Consider the following 22,284-nt stretch of genomic DNA (forward strand, 5'->3'; position numbering starts at 1 on the left):
ACTCACCAGCTCTGAAAATCAGACCTCTCATTTAAGTGCCTACACTTTATGAATATAGGTGCCTAGCTATAGGAAAACACATTTGAAAACTTTGCTCTGAGATATGAAAGTGATTGCAAATGACAGGAGCAGGTTGTCATAATACAACTGTAGTAGCATGTATCATCGAATCAGTAAATACAGCATAAACAATTAAAGCAGAGTGTAAATCAGGAGTCCATCAAGTATCAAAATAGGGAACTTTTATTTTTAACTTTCAGAACTCTAATAGCAACAATCATATGAAACCACCGAAATCCACCTTCAAGGACACGAAGGCATCTGGCAAAAGCCCCTCTTATTCAGAGATATAACCATCACAAGAGCCTCACTTAGGTTGAGTGAGTGTCTAACTTGAATCAGAGGTCTTAGTCCAGCTGGGCTCTTAAACTGGAACATTTCCAGGCTGGAATGAGCTCAGGGGGCTATAGACCAGATTTATAGTCCCTTGGTTCCACCTTTTACTGGTTTTAGTTAATCAGTGCTCTCCACTCAATCTGCCTCACTTTTTTTTTTCTTTATATACGTATTTGTAAATACATATTTCCTTTCTCATTAAACCGCTTTTCCACCTTACAACTTCCAATCAAGAAGATGTAAAGGGCCAACAGCAACAAAGCACCTAAAATAGAACAAAACAATACAAACCAACTAATATTGAGTAGGTTTCGGAGTAGCAGCCGTGTGAGTCTGTATTCGCAAAAAGAACAGGAGGACTTGTGGCACCTTAGAGACGAACCCATTTAGTTTTCCACTCTTCAATAGGGAGTTGCTGTCCTTGCAATACTAAATTCTTAACAGCAGGCGGAACAATATAAAGTTATAAATTGCATTTACAAGCCCCTCATATGTGGCTTCCCTTAGCTCCTGAGAAAGCTTTGCCAAATACTGCCCCAAGGTACGAATGCCCAAATCTTACTTCTACTATACAGAGCAGAAGAAGTCAATTTTGCAATATGCAACAGGATTCTCATTTCCTTTTTCCATAAAGCTTTATGTATAACTGAATAAAGGAGTTTAATGTAAATAATATTCATTGTTATATTAATCCTATCCCAAATCCACTACTAGAGGCTTCATATTAGCCTAGTGGCAATGATACAACCACAGAGCCTCAAACTGGTTATTCCTCAAGCACGTTTAAGAATGAAGATTTATAGTAGATTCTTGATTCAGCAAGAGAGCAAGTGGTATTAGCAGTAACTGAGATATGACCACCAAAGAAACGGACAGCCAATTGCAGAAAATGTTACTTTATCTGTGTGAATGCCAGGTGGGATACATATGCTTGAAGTGCAAGCTGACTTCCATTCTGGAAGAAAAAGTGAAGGGTCTGAAACAGTAGGAGAAGCTGAATCAGTTCACGAAGGGAGGGACTGTTATGAGAGACCCAGCCACTTGAGACCAAGGATGGGATGGATATGGTGAAGTATGAAGGGAGACAGACAACAAGGAAGAAGAGAAGGGAAACAGTATAGAGCTTGTCAAGGTTCCTTCCCGACTCTGAACACTAGTGTACAGATGTGGGGACCTGCATGAAAGACCCCCTAAGTTTATTCTTACCAGCTTAGGTTAAAAACTTCCTCAAGGTACAAACTTTTCCTTGTCCTTGAACCCTATGCTGCTACCACCAAGCATGTTAAACAAAGAACAGGGAAAGAGCCCACTTGGAGACGTCTTCCCCCCAAGCCCTACACCCCCTTTTCTGGGGAAGGCTTGATAAAAATGCTCACCAATTTGCATAGGTGAACACAGACCCAAACCCTTGGATCTTAAGAACAACAAAAAAGCAATCACGATCTTAAAAGAAGAATTTTAATTAAAGAAAAAGTATAAGAATCTCCTCCGTAAAATCAGGATGGTAAATACCTTACAGGGTAATCGGATTCGAAATATAGAGAATCCCTCTAGGCAAAATCTTAAGTTACAAAAAGACACAAAAACAGGAATATACATTCCATTCAGCACAACCTATTTTTACCAGCCCTTTAACAAAAGGAAATCTAACGCATTTCTAGCTAGATTACTTACTAACTTAACAGAAGTTCTGAAGAGCATTCCTGACCTGGTCCCGGCAAAAGCATCACACAAACAGACAGACACTTTGTCTCTTCCCCCCAGCTTTGAAAGTATCTTGTCCCCTCATTGGTCATTCTGGTCAATTGCCAGCAAGGTTCTCTTAGCTTCTTAACCCTTTACAGGTGAAAGGGTTTTGCCTCTGGCCAGGAGGGATTTTATAGTTCTGTATACAGAAAGGTGGTTACCCTTTCCTTTATATTTATGACAGAGCTGTTCAACCTAGTCACCAGTGACACACACTCTGGCCTTCATGAGTTAGGGAATAAATAGACTAAAAGGAGACTGAGGACAATCAGTCTCCTGAGTAATGATTGAAAGGGAGCCACCAGAAGCAAGAGTTAAGTTATTTTGACTGGCAAATGGTTGTTATGGAAATATGGTCCAAGCCATCAACAGTCATTTTTTTTTAATATTCTGGATCCTTAGACAGAAAAAAGAATACTACAAGACGGGCCAAAGAGAACCTAAATAATGGTAATGAATATCCACTTATTGCAGTCCACATGGAAGTAAATGAGAAAAGTGGGGCTAATAGTTCTGTAGAATCAAGGATGACTTTAGAGGCATGGGAATAGAACTGATTATGACAGCAATACAGCTGAGCATCACAGAGAGTCTACCTGTGCCACATGTGAGTGTGAAGAAGGGAGAAGACTGATTCTGGAGAATAGCCAGTGAGTACTAGCTGATGGAACAGAGAGAAGGAGCTTATTTTTATGGAGCACTACAAGGCTTTCTTTGATGAGAGAGGAATGGTCTGCAATAGATCTCCATTTCATCAGAAGAATTAACAAACATGGATTTAAAACTGAGCTTGCTAAATAGATTTTAAGCTAGGGTGGTGGGTATATGATTCCTATTTGAAAATGAGAAAGGATGGAAATGATCTACAGACACACACATATGTATGTGTGTATATATATAACAACAAACATAAGTATTTATGTACTTTACAAAAAATACGGGGAATACATAATAACTAGAAGGGATACAGTTATCAAAACTGGGTATTATTATTGGTGGGTACCTTGAGGAAGAGATGAAGTAGCACTGTGGGCCTGATTCTGAGAGGTGCTGAGCACCCTCAGCTTTGATTGATATGAGAGAGTTGAGGATGTTCAGACCCTCTCAGGATCCGGCCCTATAATATGTTTCAGAAGCATTAACAAAACCAATGTGATGCAATTTAATAATGAATAACAGTGAAATACAGGAATAAAATAGTTGGATACAGGAAACAAAAAAATAAAAAAGCAAGCATCTGGTACAGACACAGAGGACTGGAGGAGTATAAGAACAATAAGCAGCATAAACTATGCCAGACAAGCTTGATTGCTTTTTTTTTGATAGAAATACAAAATTAGTGGATGAAAAGAATACAGTGGATATAATATGTTTGGACTTCAGTAAAGTATTTGATACTGTATTTCACAATCTTATTTGAAAAATTAATGCAAATTGACTTGGATAGAAACAGTGTCATGTAGATTGAAAGCTGTCTGAAACACCATCAACAAAAAATATTGATAAATGACAACATGTTGAACTACAGGAAGTGTCTATTGTCTTCCATAGTGATCTGTGTTATGTCTGGCCTTATTAAACATAATTTTAGGTCTGGAAGAGGGAGCAAAAAACATGTTAATTAAATTGACAGTTGATACAGTTGAAATTAGGAGATATGAACCACAGTCAAGACAAAAGTGAAACAAAGAGCCGCAGAGATTAGAAATTTGGGAAGAAAATGCAGTCAGAAATTTTTCAGTTTGGAAAAGATTGGAGATATACATCTGGAGGAAAATAATCTAAAACACACATACCTAAGAGAAGGGAGAAACTTGGGAAGCAGTAAGAGATGGCAAAATAGACATAGTAGGCCATGGAGGTTAAAAAATCTAAAACAAAAAACCACTAGTTTGAGCTGCCTGCTACAAAGGTATCACAGAGCAGGAAGTTAGTAATCCCTTTCTATGTGTTTTATTGTGACCTCACTGAAATATTGCATTCATTTTGGGTTATTACCAAAATATATTGACAAACTGCAGTAAGAACAACAAAAATAATCGGGTGGAGAAATTGGCTTTAATAGAAAATTGAAGAGTTTAAGTATTTTATTTTAGGTAAATAGTGACTGAGAATGATATATTGGTTTATAAGCATTTGAGTACACACAACAAAGATGGGGAAGTGAGTAGAACTATGAAATTAACAAACTGGAAAATTATGGCTATATATTGTGGTAAACTTTCTCACAGTTAGGTGGCTCAAGCAGCAGAATAGCCTTCAAAGAGAAGTGGTGGAAGACCCATCTCTTGCGACTCGTAAAACTGTACTAAATAAAAACCTTAGATAGTGCAGTAGGGAATGATCCTGCATCAGAATGACCATGCCTAAGGGTTTGTCCATATGGGGACATCCAGGAAAATTAATTTGAATTAACTAAAGGTGTGAATTTGAAGTGGATTAGTTAAACCACATTAAATTCCTGTTGTTCAGAAATAAAATGGCCTTAATTTGGTTTAGTGTAATTATTTTCCAAAGTAATTAAACTGAAATACCACCACTTTAATTCTGCAGGAGAGTGTTCACACAGAGATTTAATATGGCTTAACAAATCCACTTGAAATTCACCTGAAATTAATCCAGATTAATTCTCCTGGATGCTCCCATTTTTGAAAAATATTGGCCTTAGAGAATAATAGACCTGTAAGCAATAAAACACTATGAATGTACAAATAGCAAGAAATGCCAGACAAACCTGATTTTTTAAAATAATACATGAAAATGAAGAATTAGAGTTCAGTAAACAACGTATAGCAGAATCTCCTTAATGAATTTGGACATAGTGAAACCTAAATTAAGTACAGTGCAACAATTTGGGAGTGTCAATCTATTATAAAAAGCAAATTATCACTCTGATTATAGTGAAGGATAATTTATAATAAGGCTGTTCTGCGGGGGAAAATTACTTTAAGTTGGTCCCCACTATACCTGGACTTTAATATAGCATTTGATACATTGTGTCATGAAATATTACTAGCAAAACAAGAATAAAATTGCCTTGGACAAGAACACTATCAAATGGACTGAAAATTGGCTGAAAGACATGAATATATGGCATGAATTGAGTTGAAAAATATTGTCCAGTATTACACTGCAGGACTGGGTTATATTTTATATCTTCATTAATGACCTGGAAGGAGGAGTGCATGGCACATTACTTAAATTAACAAATATGAAAGTGAGAGGTATATTACTATGCAAATGCCAGAGAGGACAAACAAATGAACAAAAATCTGGAGAGATCAGAAATATGTGCAATAACAAAATGAGTTTCAAACAAGTAAGTTAAATATTTTTGAGGAAAATGGAATATGGAACTCGGAGATTAAATGGGAAGGACTTAAATGGGAAGTAGTAATACCAAAAAGATGATAGCTCAGATTTTGAATAAGCACTATAGAAATGTCTAATAACTATAAAAAAATGAGAGAGCAGCAAACTATATAGGAGCTTGTCATGTGTTATGGGACAAAAAGCCAATGTGATTTTGGCTGCACATTTGACAAATTTGCATCACAGACCCTCGAGATGATGATCCCTCTTATTGCAACACTAAAGGCACCACATCTAGATCAGTACATGCATGTTTGGGCACCTCTCAGTCAGAAAAATGTCAACATTTTGAGGGTAATTCTGAAAATAACAGCGAAAGAACATTTGGTTATTTATAAAAATGACATTTTATCTACGGTCTAAGTAGGCAATAAATTGCATAGAAAGTCTCATTTGACTGACACACAGTAAATTCCTCTGTAGTCTAGACATGAATTCAGCCAAGCTCTGTTTCAATATGAGTACAATACACGTCTTACAGAGTCTGAGGATTTGTATTAAATCAGATTGTTCCTGGCAAATATAGTAGCTTTGAATGGAATATGAGGGTGTTCAACAGGAGGCTAAAAACTTGATTTCTTACATTTCCACAGAAAGTGGAATAGAATTTTTTCACAAATAATTTTTTGCTAGATTGTTATTGACATGACTAAAAGCAGAATTTTACAACGTGATATGTGGTAACACAAAAAGACCACTTCAAACATTTTGCAGCAGATTTGTTGAGGCTGTTCTGGAGCTTTCAGAAGAACTAAGCTAAATCACTGCCTTTTCCCAGATACTTTATTTTAGATTACTATAGAATCTGCGGGCCTTCCTTTGCACAGTGATATTTTTCTCCACACCTTCGACTAACTGCTCATTTGTGAATTCTGATAGTGTTTACATTAGTCTTCCAAGGTTTTTTTTTTTTTATTCTGGCACAAATAATTGTGCAAATTCAAACTTATTTTATTCACGTTTGAAGTTCTTTCCATGAACATGTGTGGGAGGAAACTCAGTTACTCTAATCTTTGTGGAAAGTGAATACAAGATGTTTGAGCACAAATGAAGCTAATTCATTTTAAAATGCAAGTGGATATTTCCAGACCATATCTTTTGGTATTGCTGAACTCTATATTTTTTTGGAGAACACACTGAATATTTTTAGGAGACTTCTGATATCCTTTCAGTTTTTTTTTTATTATGTTTATATTGAGCCAGTGTCAGATAAATGTCACGAAAACCCTGTTAATATTGTAGTGAAAGGATCTATTTGATTGATTGACCCAGTGGAACTGTGTATATACCTGCCTACAAATAACTGATTTCTCTTAATCATAAGACATACAGTTCTGTTAGTAGAGATTAATTACATAACAATTAAGGCCCTACTTGAATTGCGGGATGATTGTCAAAAAATTGCAGCAGAGTTGAGGACAAACCATGGAAAAGTAATAACTGCAGTAATAAAGTCTATTAATTTCCTGTGATTTTCTGCTGTCTGCCACCCGGGGCTGAGAGCAGGGGCCTGGGGCTGAGAGCAGGAACAAAAGGCTCAGAGCAGCGGTTCCCAATATTATCTGCCCATGGCTGAAAGCAAGGGCCTGGGGCTGACAGCACCCCTCCTGCCCCTGGGGGCTTCCACTGTCAGCCCTGCACACGGCAGGGCTCCTGCTGTCAACATTGCAGTGGAAGCCTAATATTGTGGAATCTGCAATTTCCGCAATATGTCAAGCTAAATAGACCCTTAATAATAATATAATTCTGAGAGTCAGTAACTGACTGTCTTATCTGTGGTTCAATAAAGATTTCTCCATTTTCTGCTCCTTGTCCCCTTCTGTTATGTTTGGTTCATCTGTATCTTAGCAGCACCCCAAGACCTTTTTGACATTGCTGGCTGCCTTTCTATTGGAGAACAATGTGAAAGTCAATGCTGAATGTTGATCTCCAAGTAGTCCAAAAGCCTAGTTTTTTATAAATATGTATCCTGTAGGAACATACACTTGTAGTTTTCTTTGGCTGCAACTAAAAATTGTGAGTGTTTAGGGCCTGTTTATGCACCCTTATTCACATGAGATTCTTACTCACAAGAGTAATTTAAGTGACGTCATGAGGCTACTCACATAAGGCTACTTATGTGAATAAGGATTTGAAGATTAAATTCTCCTCCACAACTGTCTTAGATCTGATGATAAAGTTTTGCTCATAACTGCAATTGCTATGTAAACCTCCCTTTAAACTTGTACCTTATAATACTCAACATGTTTAGATTGCCATAGAGAGGCTAGATTGCAATTATACATAATAAATTACCTTGGTTGGATTCCACTACATTTTTTGCCTTAAGGGAATTATTTGGTTTCCAGTTTTAATAAACATACATAACTAAATCTATTCAGTTCTTAAGACTGTTTGAGAATTAAAACAATTGCACTAAACAAATTGACTGCTGCGGATTTGGTGCCAACGTTAATCTTCATCTTTTACTTTCATTCATGGAGAAATAGCTTTTAGTAGAATGTTGATATGTTGTATTACTTGCGAACAATAACAGTGTCTGTCATATCTATGGTATAAATTGTTGACGCTTTGCTCACCCAAAAGAGAGAATGTGTAAGATGGCACACCTATGTCAGTCTGGCCCTCCATTTCCTTCAATTTTTAAAATTCTTTATTCACAATTTTCAAAAAAGATAAACAGAATGCAGTAACATGCAACTATCAGTATATCTATTTAGATAAAATAGTAGGTTTTTTTTTTTTACACACAAAGAAATTCTCCTTTAAATGATGCAACCACTTATGAGACTAGATAGGTTTGGTTAAGGAAAACCAAAATTCTAATGTGGTAATCCTCAGTGACTCACAAATGTGGTTAGATTAACTGAAACACATGTTATGTTCATAGAATCATAGAATATCAGGGTTGGAAGGGACCTCAGGAGGTCATCTAGTCCAACCCCCCCTGCTCAAAGCAGGACCAATCCCCAATTTTTGCCCCAGATCCCTAAATGGCCCCCTCAAGGATTGAACTCACAACCCTGGGTTTAGCAGGCCAATGCTCAAACCACTAAGCTATCCCTCCCCATGTTGAAAGATGTAGTGGAGGAAATTACTTTAATTGCCTACAGGTATCAGAATTTTTAGGCAGGCTTAATAAAATAAAATATTGTTTCCTGAATTTAAGATTTGAAATGGATAATATATACATATGGAATTGCCATAAGTATCTCCTTAGGGATCTGCATCTGTATTATTCATAGACGACTTTCCTGAGGCGAGGCTATAGTCGCTGAATATGCTGGAAAGCTAGTGGAGATTAACCTAACCTAACCCTACCCAGTTCAGTCTTGTACTGGAACAGCATTGACAAACCCAGGTCACCCCTAGTCTCAGCCTTCTCTTCCCCAGCTCCTACCTTATCTCTCCCCTTCTTGCCAGTTCTCTTCTACAAGTGACCTATCACTGCTTTCCCCAACATCTCTGCACTTTGCCCACCGTTTTATGGGTGGCTGAGTGATGGAGGCAGCAGCAGAATGAGGCGGGGAGCTGTTCCTTCCCTTCCCTGCCTGGGCTCCTGCTGGTTACTAATCACCCCAGGATTTTGCTGCTTTTTTAGCCAGTGGGTGCCAATTTCTGATTGCCCCCTTGCAACTGGTTTCCAGTTTGCGTTGACTGACTGGGCAGCACTGCTTTAGAACCCTGTGGTCTGGAAATTCAGTAATAGTTACTCCCCAAAGGATATTCACATGTACAAACTGAAACATACTACTATGTAAGGTTATTCAAGTTCCTTACTTACTCAGATTTAAAGGCGCTCCACCTTATTTTCCAGAGGGGTGAGGAAGAGAGCTCACATCAGTGTATGAAAAGTAGCTTAAGGCCCTTTCTGAACAAAAACTGCCCTGAGTGGCACTACTGTGTGTGTGTGTGTGTGTGTGTGTGTGTGTGTGTGTTGGGGGGGAGGGGTGGAGTACACACCCCGTGTGTGTGTGTGTGTGTGTAGGGAGTACAGCAGCCCAGGAAGTGGGGTGGAGGGGGTTCAGCAGCAGTGAGGAAAGGGAAAACAAATACTGCTTCCTGAGGGTCTCCCTTCACACCCCCGAGAAAGGGAAAGCGAGAAGCTCAGGGGTGGCAACGGCATGGGAGGTGGAAGGGGAGGGATGAGAGTGTGACTGGGGTCCCCAGGGGCTGAGGTGTGGCACCACCTCACCAGGCACAGGGATTGATTGAGCCAGTGGTGGGGATCCCCTCCTACACCAGGCTCAGCTCTCACAGTCTAAGCATCAGGTTGGACACTGACTGGGTGCGTCAGGCATCTCTGACCCAATTTTGTCAGTGTTCTGAGTGGGGATTATACACCATAATGAACTAAAATAAGACAAGGGAACCAAAATAGTCTTACACCTAAAGAGAAGTGCTAAGGTATGGATTTATCACTTGGTTATTCAAATTTTACACTCATGTAATTGTTGATTTTAGTGGGCATAACACTGGAGTAATGCAGCCCCATAAGACACAATCTGAACTCCTTACTTAGGCAAAACTCCTATTGACTGTTTCTGGGATAAGGACTTCAAGGCCCTAAGTGTCAGAAGATATATGTACAGAATCTTATCAGCAAATCAATCACACTATTCCACTTAATAAAATTGGAATCTTCCCTATAATATTTTCCCCAAAATATCTTTTTTTGCCCTTATGCTAATTATGATGAGAAGAAGGGATAAATCCGTTTTCAGAAGGGATACTGTAAGCTCTGCAAATGAATTCCTGTCTGCTATCAAGTTATCATCAGAGGTGGTTTATCTAGGAGAATGAAAGTTTAAATGGGAAATTAAGCACTCAGAGTGACTTTAGAAATTCTTTGCATCATTTTGCCCTTAATGTCACACTTCACCAGGCACAATTTGAAGTACAGTGAATCATACTTTAAACAAGCAGACTTTAATATAACGGCAGCAGATAATGTAGTAGAGGTGAATAATAAGCGTTAGCAGTCTTAACTTCTCCTTTACAGTATTCTCTCTTAGGTGCCTAATAGAATTGATGGACAATTTATAAAGTGCATATGCTGTTTTTATAGATTGGAACTTGGGATCCAGCAAGTGGCCTTAACATGACAGAGAATCAGAAAGGAAAACCAGCAAACATCACAGATTCCCTATCCAATCGCTCTTTAATTGTTACTACCATCTTGGTAAGTAATTATATTTGCATTCCTTTTCTGGAAATACGGATGTACATAAAAGTGGATAGAAAAAGTTGTACTAATTACATCGATAATGAATAATATGTCATGTATTTTACAGTTATTTAGCAATTACTTTGTAATGAATGAGCTACAGTGTTAATTTAGTCATGGATTTTTATTCTGGTCTAAATTGATGTAAATTTACTCTCACTTTAGTGCTATCTCATTTAATAATTTAGGTTTGCTTATTATTGGCAAAAAAATTGTACAAAACAAATTAATCAAGCCTTTTTTAATGTCATATTTAGAAAAAAAAATGTAGTGATTCAAATCAACTAGAAAGATGATTAGGCCACTGACTCAAATTCAGAACACTGTCCCTACTTTTTGTCAGTCGATAATGCCATAAGGTTTTATTGTCACAAACAGTAGCAAGTGTTTTCCGTCTTTTTAATCAGAATTATCTTGAAAATTTTAAGTAAGCCTTCTTTTTAATCATATGAAAGGATTTTTATTCTTAGCAATTATCTTAAATTAAATGAACAATTTTCCTCAACGTTATTTTCATCCTCATTACTAAATTAACACCAGTGAGCCAGGTATTTTAACTTTCTTGTATGTATATTTTCAATGATAATACAAATTAATATTCACTAATATCTGTACTGTTATTTTAAAACAGTAATTTTAATTTTAACTCAAAAGAAGTTCTCCAAGGGTTTATGCTACTTGACTCCCACCATTCTGCATTTACAGGCATCAGAATGCAACATACTATTCCTTTTATTGGACTAACTTCGGTTGGTGAAAAAGACAAGCTTTTGAGCTTCACAGAGCTCTTCTTCAGTACTCACAGAGAATCACAGCTAAATGCAAAGTGGAATAGATTGTTTAGCATAAGTAGTTAGCAGAGATATGCCTGCTTCTGATGATGACCTGAGAGAGACTGGGGGTTGTTTGAAGACCAGAAGTGGGGGTTCATTGCTTTCACTTCTGGGCTTCAAACAACCCATCCAACCTTATCATCAGAAGCAAGCTCCCCAGAGACCGGCACATACCGACTCAAAATGTTACAAGATCCTGCCAGAAAAGATAACAATATATAATATATATGATGATATAAGACAAAAACATCATTTTATCTGAGGATGAACACTTTTCACAAAGCCGTCACTCTTATCTGATCTATCCGTCCTCATCCTTATAGGCAACCTGTACAACACTTTCAAAAGAGGAGCCTGAGAGCTTAAATTAATAATTCTGCTAGACACTAAACATCATGGACTGAACAGAGACATTGGGTTTATGGCTTATTAAACCAATCTGAAACCCACTAATCCCATTTTTTTCTTATGACTGCAGAGGTGTTAATGGTCCACTTCACCTGGAATGTGTGCTAACTACTTATGCTAAACAAATCTGTTCCACCTGGCTTTTAGCTGTGACACTGGGAGTATCTTTTCCAGACCAGAAGAAGAGCTTTGTGCAGCTTGAAAGCTTGTCTCTCTCACCAACAGAAGTTGGTCCAATAAGATATATTTGTTTATTACCTCACCTACATTGTCTCTCTAATATCTTGGGCCCGCCACGGCTGCAACTACATTGCATGCACACTATTCCTCTAATTCTGCTGTCCAATCAGAAGGGTGATGGTTCTGTGTCGTATCTGAACTGACATTCAGACAATGCTGGCAACTTAGGTTTATTTTAAAATTTCAAACTGGATTTTCATAGGTTAATAGATTTATAATGCCAAAAGGGGCCATTGTGCTTATCTAGTCTGACCGCTTTGCATAACACAGGCCATAGTAGTTTACCTAATAATTTTTGCGTCTTGCCCAAAAACCTGTTTGAACTACAACATATGTGTTAGAAAAATATTGATTCTTGATGTAAAGACTCCAAGCGATGGGGCCTCAACCAACATCCCTTGGGAACCTGTTCCAATGGTTAAATATCCTCAGTTAAAAATATGCAATTTATTTCCAATTTGAATATAACTAACTTCAACTTCCAGCCATTAGATATTTTTAGAACTTTGGCTGCTATATTTAAAAGAACCATGCAATATCATCATCCTCCTGTATAGGTAATTACAGACCATGATCACATCATCTCTTATGTTTCTTCTCCATAAGCTTAAGACTGAACTCTTTAGTCTCTCATTGTAAGATGTGTTTTACAGAATCATTCTTTCACTTCTTCCCTAAGCCCTCTTCAAGTTTTCAACATCCTTTTTAAAAAATGTGCACTCCAGAAATGAATGCTGCATTCCGGTAATGGTCTCACTAATGCCATATACTAAGGTAATAATGCTCTCCTCCCTGCCCACCCCCAATACTTTGTTTACATCCAGGTATCATCTTAGATGTTTTTGCCACTATGTCACACTAGGAGCTCATGTTCAATTGGTATCAGTAATGTTTCCAAAATCCTTTCCAAAGTTGCTGTTCTCCAGAAAATATAATACCCAGTCCAATTAGTATGGCCAACATTCTTTATTCTTAGATGTATGTTCGTGTATACATCTTATGTTAAAAGTCCTGTTGTTTGAGTGCATCCATTTTACCAAGCAATCCAGATTGCTCTGTATCAGTGACCTGGCCTCCTCGTTATTTCCTACCCAACCAATCTTTGAATCATCTGCCAAATTCCTCAGTAATGATTTTATATTTTCTTCCATATCAGTGATAACAATATTGATCCATGAACCAAACCCTGCAGGACCCCACTAGAAACATCTCCTCTAACTGGCGATTCTCCATTAACAATTATATTTTGAGATCTATGGGTTAGCAAGATTTTAATCAATTTAGCATATATGTCATATTAATTTAGTAGAATGGCAATTATTTTAGTCAGAATGCTGGCTTTGCAAAAAGGTAAAATCCATCAGTGCAACTAGTGGCTTTGCCTGTATGTGCCAGAGGTGTGCATTAGAATGGCCACATAAGTTTTTGTAACTGGGGCAAATTCCCGGTGTAGACAAGAGCTACATTTTCTTCAGGGTAATTTTTGGTTGCTGGTTGTGTAAACATCTGTCTTCATCCCACACTTCCAGATGGAATGCATAATTAAGAAAAGAAATTGGAGGATATTCAAATGGGTGTTATTAGCTGCTCATTTGTAGTGCAGTAATTCCCTTTTTACACCTTAATTACTGTTTGCTGAAGGCTTGGGTAACTGTAATAATTCTTGTTAACTGAAAACAAAAGAAACGGGGAGGGAGGTGCTCAAAATAATTGAAGGTCCAAAAGCCTCTTCTGCGCCTTTTGATATATAAGTAGGCTTGGAAAGATTATATTTTTATCAGTAAAAGTTGGTAAATGTCAACTTCACCGTACACACACAAACTGACAAAAAAAGATTTCCATTGATAATTTAAATTTACAGGTAGGCAAAGTAAGAAAAATGCTGCTTTTATAATGATTATGGTTTGGTTGAGGGATATTTACTTCATCTATTTTGACATGTGATGTTGACATTTTGTGTTTTAGTGTTTTGCAAAGCTTTAACATTTTGAATGTCAATGTCTATTGTCATTAAATAGTTATTGTCTGTCACTATAAGAATATAGCCTCTGAAGGGCAGCGTGGTATCAGTGCTGGCTGAAAACTAGGGAAAACAAAGATAGTGTGGAAAACTACACAGCTGGCATGCCAGATGTATGCCATTGCTGATCCATCTGTAACACATGGTATATGCCAGCCACTTTGCTAGATACTACATCGATAGGCAGGGAATCTGAGAGAGAGAATCTCCAGTGCAACTATAGAAATGCAAAGATATAGCATGGAAAACCATCATTTTCGCTTTATTTCTACACTTTTGTTTCCTTTCTCGCATTTTAAAATATTGTCAGAAAAGACTACTTGGCTCAATTACCCTGACAGCATGGATTTTGCAGCAGGGCTAATATCTCATTTAAATCAGCCCCATTACTGCACTGTGTATGTATTATGTGTATGGATGATACCTTGGTTATTTTCCTTTGCTGTCTGGCCTGCTTCCCAAGAGCTGTTATTTTTAAGAACCTTATTTCTGCTTGTTTCACTGCTTTCTAAAATTCGAAACAGTGCTCTATTTTTCTTTTATATAGTAAAGGTGGTTGCAGGTAGTTTAAAGATTGTGACTATGACCTGCTTCCTACCTTATCTTTTGTAAATGGCTATATATGCCCAGAGAAAAAATAAACAAACTGGCATTTCATAGATTCTAAGGCAAGAAGTGGCCACTGCATAGCACAGGCCATAGGAAGCAAAGGCTACCAGGGACCTTCAGGTATATCAGCACTGCAGGTGGGAGTAAGTCTCCAAGCCCATGTAGAGAAACTCATAGCTCGAGCTATCACGCTAAGAATAGCAGTGTGGACATTGCAGGGTAGACATAACCCACTGTCCAGTGTAAGCCCAGGGTTAGTAGAACTTGAGTTAGCAGACTCTGAGTTTGTTAACCTAGGCTTGAGCATCTGTACTCATTTGCAACCCCAGATTAGAATTGTTGAACGCTAGGTCCCAACTTGGGGCTCCAAGGTCTACACTTCATTTTGAGGGCCCTCTCATATCCCAAACTTCCTAGCACCTCCCAAAATGTAGCCACACTAGCCCTGTTCATGGTGCAGTGTGGGAAAACTTGATTGTCCACCAAACTTGATTGTCCAAAGGACATAGAAAGTCAGCCCATGGGATTGTGGGATACTTTTGGCCGACTCCAGAGCACAAGTCAAGGAGGGCTACACCTAAGATGGGTCCCAGCTTGACTCAGGTTCAAACACTCCACCCCATGTGAGGTCCTGAGACTCTGGGTTAGCACAATTTGTTTGTAGACAAAAGCGGGGTTGGACCTGAGCTTGAGTTCGAACCCTGAGCTTACATTGCAGAGTAGACATACCCTATGGGTCTGAGTTTGGGTGGCTAGCCTGAGTCTTCGCTGGAGCTGCAATGTTCACACTTCTATTTTTAGCATGCTATCTCAAGCCCTGCTAGCATGAGTCTGGCTACCTCGGGTTGGGAGGCATTCTCACAGCTGCAGTGTAGACTACTCCAGAGCCAGGACTTCCATGCTCCTGGGCTGCTCACCTTCTTACCTGATTGACTGCCTGAGCTCCAAGAAGCTTGGAGAGCCTTGGAAACTTTTCAAAAAAGGTCAAAACTAAATGTCAGAATTCTTGTTCTGTGGAAATATTGAAATTTTGGGGTTTGATCCATTCTGGAATGTTTGTAGTGTGTGCTGTGTAGTTTTTGTTTGTTTTTGTTTGTTTTTTTGTTTTGGAATTTCCCACTGAATGGAAATTCCAGTTTCTGGCCAGCTCTAGTTCTGATAAATCCTCTGAGAACTTCACAGTCTGTTGCTGAGGTCACCTTAAACATATTAAATGCCTTTGTTTGCATAATTTGTCCATGGACTGAGGGAATTCTGGAGTTATGTGGCTTTGTACATACATGTCTTATATGTTTGTGATGCTTTATAATTAGGCCTCTGATGTGAAAGCTATCTAATGTTTGGTTCAACCTTTATGATGGTGATAGCTCCATAATGACATTTATTTATCTGTGATGAGTGTCAAAGTATGACATCACTTGTGTATTTGAAATGCCCCCTATATTTTGAGTAATTGTCCCAAATGGTTGTCCTCACTTTCGGCTGAGATGTGTTTTTCCAGAAACTGAATATAATGGGCAGGTATAGTTGGCTGATGTGATAGAAACTATTGCGTTTCATTCTACGTGTTATAGGAGTGTGCAAGTCAGTCTTTAGCAAGAATAAAATACTTTATTTAGCTACTTTTCTATTTTTCACATTTTTTAAAAAAAGCAACATTTGAATTTTAACATATTTCTTCAATGTTAATATCTAAAACAAAAAAAAGCAATTAAAGATCAGGTTTTTTGCTTAAAATAGGACAATTTTAGAATGAACACAGACCTATTGTCAGGCAAATGTCCATTTTTCAAGAAGAAACCATCATTTTTACAAATTTGAGTGTTTTCAACATTTTTTTTATTTTGATTTGAATTTTAAACACCAAATATTTTCTTTAGTTTTACACCATAGCTCCCAACCTGTGCATATATGCATTATATGTATCCATGCAATATTCTATACGGAATTACATTAGGGATGCAAACAGGATGTTAGGAATCATTAAAAAAGGGATAGAGAATAAGACAGAGAATATCTTATTGCCCTTATATAAATCCAAGGTATGCCCACATCTTGAATACTGCATACAGATGTGGTCTCCTCATCTCAAAAAAGATATACTGGCATTAGAAAAGGTTCAGAGAAGGGTAACTAAATGATTAGGGGTTTGGAACGGGTCCCATATGAGGAGAGATTAAATAGACTAGGACTTTTCAGCTCGGAAAAGAGGAGACTAAGGGGGGATATGATAGAGGTATCTAAAATCATGAGTGGTGTGGAGAAAGTGAATAAGGAAATGTTATTTACTTGTTCTCATAATATAAGAACTAGGGGCCACCAAATGAAATTAATAGGCAGCAGGTTTAAAACAAATAAAAGGAAGTTCTTCTTCACACAGTGCACAGTCAATGTGTGGAACTCCTTGCCTGAGGAGGTTGTGAAGGCTAGGACTATAACAGGGTTTAAAAGAGAACTGGATATATTCATGGAGATTAAGTCCATTAATGGCTGTTAGCCAGGATGGGTAAGGAATGGTGTTCCTAGTCTCTGTTTCTCAGAGGGTGGAGATGGATGGCAGGAGAGAGATCAATGGATCATTACGTGTTAGGTTCACTCCCTCTGGGGCACCTGGCATTGGCCACTGTTGGCAGACAGTATATTGGGCTGGATGGACCTTTGGTCTGACCCAGTATGGCCATTCTTATGTTCTTATATGTAAAACCTAGTTTTACAAGAATTTCTTCCACATTTGTGAGAAAAAGGATATTTTTTTTTCATGTGCAAGGAACTGCAGTCTTATATTTAATGTCTGCTTTTTCCTCTTTCATTCCATGACAGTTGTGCTGCACACCGAGGAAAGAATTTTTTATCTAGCCTTCACAGTTCATTTGCTGATCATTTAGTTGTGTGGTCAAGCAACCTATTTTGAGAAATTGATTAATCAAGTAATTGATATCTGCTGGGTGTTTTAACTCTAGAAAATTGCTTGCACTTCCTCAAAAGACTACCGGTAATTTATTCTAATTTAAGATGGTGGTGTCTGTCAGGAAAGGTCTGGATCCCCTTTTTCTTCCTAGCAGACAAATTGTAGTCTTGACAATTACTCCATACATTATGGTGCTCAAAATATGAAGAACTTGTGTTGAAAATCTCCCTTGTGCTGAGACCCAGCACAATGGCTGTGTACCATGTAAGCCTTCAGAAGAGGGTTTAAGTGTAACTTACATGATGCACAGAGCCTGTGCTGACCCACTGGACAGACACGAATTTAATCTATATTGTATATGTTCTATGTTACTCTTAAAGATATACACAAGGGTTGAAAGGAACCTGAGTGTATGAAGGAATGCACTGGCATTACTACAGACTACAGTAGTTTGGAGTCAGTGCAACAAAATAAAACAGTTATTTTTCTCCAATATATACTTTCTAATGAAAATCACTTGCTGAGCTGAAGGATCACATGAGCTTTGGGAGAAAGGATGTCCATGCAGTTAAGGCTCTGGATAGTGAATCAGAAGTGTTTGCTCTGATTTCCAGGTCGGTAACACACATACTAAAGGATATTGGACCAGTTATCCATGATCTCATTGGTGCCTCAGTCCCCTGTATCTGAAATAGAGATAATACTTTCCTCCTCACAGGAATGTTGTGGGGATCAGTTCGTTATGACATATCATGTGGAGTCTGGAAGGGTTCTGTCCTGGATCTGGTACTATTCAGTATTTTAATTAATAACTTGGTGTGTATGCCTATAAAATTTGCAGATGACACCAAGCAGGACACTTTGGATTAGAATTCAAAATAATGTTGTCAAATTGGAGAATTGGTCTGAAATCAACAAGATGACATTCAGTGAAGACAAGTGCAAAGTAGTAGACCAGGGGTCTGCAACCTTCAGACGCGGCCCATCAAAGTAATCCACTGGCAGGCCGCAAGACATTTTGTTTACATTGACCATCTGCAGGCACGATTCGCTGTTCCCGGCTAATGGGAGCTGTGGGAAGTGGCGGCCAGCTCGTCCCTCGCACTGCTTCCCGCAGCCCCCATTGGCTGGGAACAGCGAATCGTGGCCAGTGGGAGCTGCAGGGGCTGTGCCTGCAGATGGTCAATGTAAACAAAATGTCTCCTGGCCCGCCACTGGATTACCTTGATGGGCCACATGCCAAAGGTTACCAACCCCTGTAGTAGACTTAAGAAATAAAAATGAAACACACAACTACAAAATTGGGAGTATCTGGTTAGGCAGTAGTACTGCTGAAAAGGCTATAGAGCAGTGGTTTTTAACCTGTGATCCATGGACCCCTGTGGGTCCACACACTATGTCTAAGATTTCCAAAGGGGGCTGCACCTCCATTTGAAATTTTTTAGGGGTCCACTCATGAAAAAAAGGTTGAAAACCCCTGCTATCAAGATTATAATGGACCACAAATAGAATGAGTCAACAGTGTGATTCAGTTGGGGAAAAGGCTAGTATCATTCTTGGGGGTATTAACAGGAATTTATTATGTAAGACATGTGTCATAAATATAAAGGGAAGGGTAAACCCCTTTGAAATCCCTCCTGGCCAGGGGAAAGCTCCTCTCACCTGTAAAGGGTTAAGAAGCTAAAGGTAACCTCGCTGGCACCTGACCAAAATGACCAATGAGGAGACAAGATACTTTCAAAAGCTGGGAGGAGGGAGAGAAACAAAGGGTCTGTGTCTGTCTGTATGCTGCGTCTTGGCCAGGGACAGAACAGGAATGGAGCCTTAGAACTTTTAGTAAGTAATCTAGCTAGGTATGTGTTAGATTATGATTTCTTTAAATGGCTGAGAAAAGAATTGTGCTGAATAGAATAACTATTTCTGTCTGTGTATCTTTTTTGTAACTTAAGGTTTTGCCTAGAGGGGTTCTCTATGTTTTTGAATCTAATTACCCTGTAAGATATATACCATCCTGATTTTACAGGGGGGATTTCTTTATTTCTATTTACTTCTATTTTTTATTAAAAGTCTTCTTGTAAAACACTGAATGCTTTTTCATTGTTCTCAGATCCAAGGGTTTGGGTTTGTGGTCACCTATGCAAATTGGTGAGGCTTTTTATCCAACATTTCCCAGGAAAGGGGGGGTGCAAGTGTTGGGAGGATTGTTCATTGTTCTTAAGATCCAAGAGTCTGGGTCTGTAGTCACCTAGGCAAATTGGTGAGGCTTTTTACCAAACCTTGTCCAGGAAGTGGGGTGCAAGGTTTTGGGAAGTATTTTGGGGGGAAGGACGCGTCCAAACAGCTCTTCCCCAGTAACCAGTATTAGTTTGGTGGTGGTAGCGGCCATTCCAAGGATAACGGCGGGTAATATTTTGTACCTTGGGGAAGTTTTGACCTAAGCTGGTAAAGATAAGCTTAGGAGGTTTTTCATGCAGGTCCCCACATCTGTACCCTAGAGTTCAGAGTGGGGGAGGAACCTTGACATGGTGGCACAGTGGTGGGATTAACCTGAAATCATTTTGAGATCCAGTTGAGATTTTTTGAACTAGAAATACAGATTTTAAAAAGGAATTTTTAGGAAGTCCAGAAGGCAGCTTTGAAACTGAAAGCAGCTTGGTTTCTCTCTGCTTTGTGGCCAAGCAGAGACAAAAGGGGATTATCTTGTGAATTGCAGGTTTTCTTTGCCTGGAGGCAGGGTACTTAACTCCTGCAGGGAAATTCACAGTCTTCCAACCCAGAGGTTTTTTTTTTTTTTCTTTTCTTCCTAAAAGTAAATAGGGGGGGTGTGCTCTACCCATTTGCCTGGAGACAAAAGTGGCAGGGTTTTTTTTAGGATTTTGATTTTTTTTTTGTTTTACAAGGAGCACAGGTTTGAAAAGAATTTTTTTTTCTTCTTTGGGCTGGGTAAGCAGGTTTCCAAGTAGTTGGAGGTTTTTTGCTTTAATTTGGGCCCAGAGCAGAGACAAGGGAATTGTCTTTTTCTGTAGGCTGACAATCACTATCAGAGAATAGGTATTCTATTCCAGCACAGCAAAATTTTACAGCCAAGTTTTGTTTGTTTATTTCTAAACCTCGGGTGTAAAGTTAGTTAAAAACAGAGAGGTTAGAATGGCCAAATCCTCAGCTCGACTACAGCTGGAATTAGCCAAATTGCAGGCTGAGGAAAAACAAAGGGAACATGAAAGACAGATAGAACTCATGCGGCTGAAGGAGGAGGAGAAGGAAAAAGAGAGGAAGCATGTGGAGGAGATGGAGAGGATAAAGGCCCAGCAGAATATACCAACAAACCCTAGCAATCCTTCTCCAGGTACCACTTCCCATCCCAGAAAGTTCCCCACCTACAAGGCAGGTGATGATACTGAGGCCTTCTTAGAAAACTTCGAAAGGGCCTGCCTTGGGTACAACATCTCTACTGACCAATACATGGTAGAGCTGAGGCCGCAGCTCAGTGGACCCTTAGCTGAGGTGGCAGCTGAAATGCCTAAAGAACACATGAACAAGTATGAACTGTTTAAATCCAAGGCGAGAGTCAGAATGGGGATAACACCCGAGCAGTCTCGTCGGAGGTTCAGAGCCCTAAGGTGGAAACCAGACATGTCATTTACCCGACATGCCTACCACATTGTAAAACATTGGGATGCCTGGATATCAGGAGCAAGTGTTGAATCTCCAGTAAATTTGCCCTTCCTAATGCAAATGGAACAATTCTTAGAGGGTGTTCCTGAGGAAATAGAAAGATACATCCTAGATGGGAAACCCAAAACTGTAATTGAGGCAGGAGAGATTGGAGCCAGATGGGTGGAGGTGGCAGAGAAGAAGAAAACTGGTCGCAGTTGGAGCGGAGACCAGAAGGGACCACCCCAGACCACACCCTATTACCGGGGGCCGCCCAAAGCCCCACCTACCTCCCAAAGAACCCTCCAGACCCCTTATCGTCCCACCACCCCGTTCTCCAGCAACCCTCCTTGCCCCAGTGACCCGTCAGCTGGACGATGTTTTAAGTGTAACGAGCTGGGGCATGTAAAGGCCAACTGCCCCAAGAACCCCAACAGATTACAGTTCATTGCACCGGAATCACACCAGAGGTCCACAGGCCCAGATACCTCCCAGATACCCTTGGAGCGGAGGGAAACTGTGAGTGTGGGTGGGAAGAAGGTCACCGCGTGGAGGGACACCGGAGCACAAGTGTCAGCTATCCATGCTTCCTTAGTGGACCCCAATTTAATCAACCCAGAGATCCAAGTGACGATTCAACCCTTCAAGTCCAACTCTTTCAATTTGCCTACAGCCAAGTTGCCTGTCCAGTACAAGGGCTGGTCAGGAATGTGGACTTTTGCAGTCTATGATGATTATCCCATCCCCATGCTGTTGGGGGAAGACTTGGCCAATCATGTGAAGCAGGCCAAGAGGGTGGGAATGGTCACCCGCAACCAGGCTAAACAAGCCGTGAGGCCTAGCTCTGTTCCGGAAACTTCTATCAGGACCC

At 39.3% G+C, this 22,284-nt stretch overlaps 1 protein-coding gene across 5 annotated transcripts in view; it reads left to right on the forward strand.

The window, feature by feature from the left end:
- The window catches only part of GRIK2 (glutamate ionotropic receptor kainate type subunit 2), a 612,718-nt gene that overhangs the window by 320,949 nt on the left and 269,485 nt on the right, over window positions 1-22,284 (forward strand). For all 5 annotated transcript variants that reach the window (XM_073336875.2, XM_073336874.2, XM_073336872.2 and 2 more), the window contains one exon: window positions 10,583-10,696. In XM_073336875.2, the coding sequence (XP_073192976.1) occupies window positions 10,583-10,696 (114 nt within the window). The remainder of the gene's footprint in view (window positions 1-10,582; window positions 10,697-22,284) is intronic.

This window comes from Lepidochelys kempii, chromosome 3 (genome assembly GCF_965140285.1).
Source record: "Lepidochelys kempii isolate rLepKem1 chromosome 3, rLepKem1.hap1, whole genome shotgun sequence".
Lineage (NCBI taxonomy): Eukaryota > Metazoa > Chordata > Testudines > Cheloniidae > Lepidochelys > Lepidochelys kempii.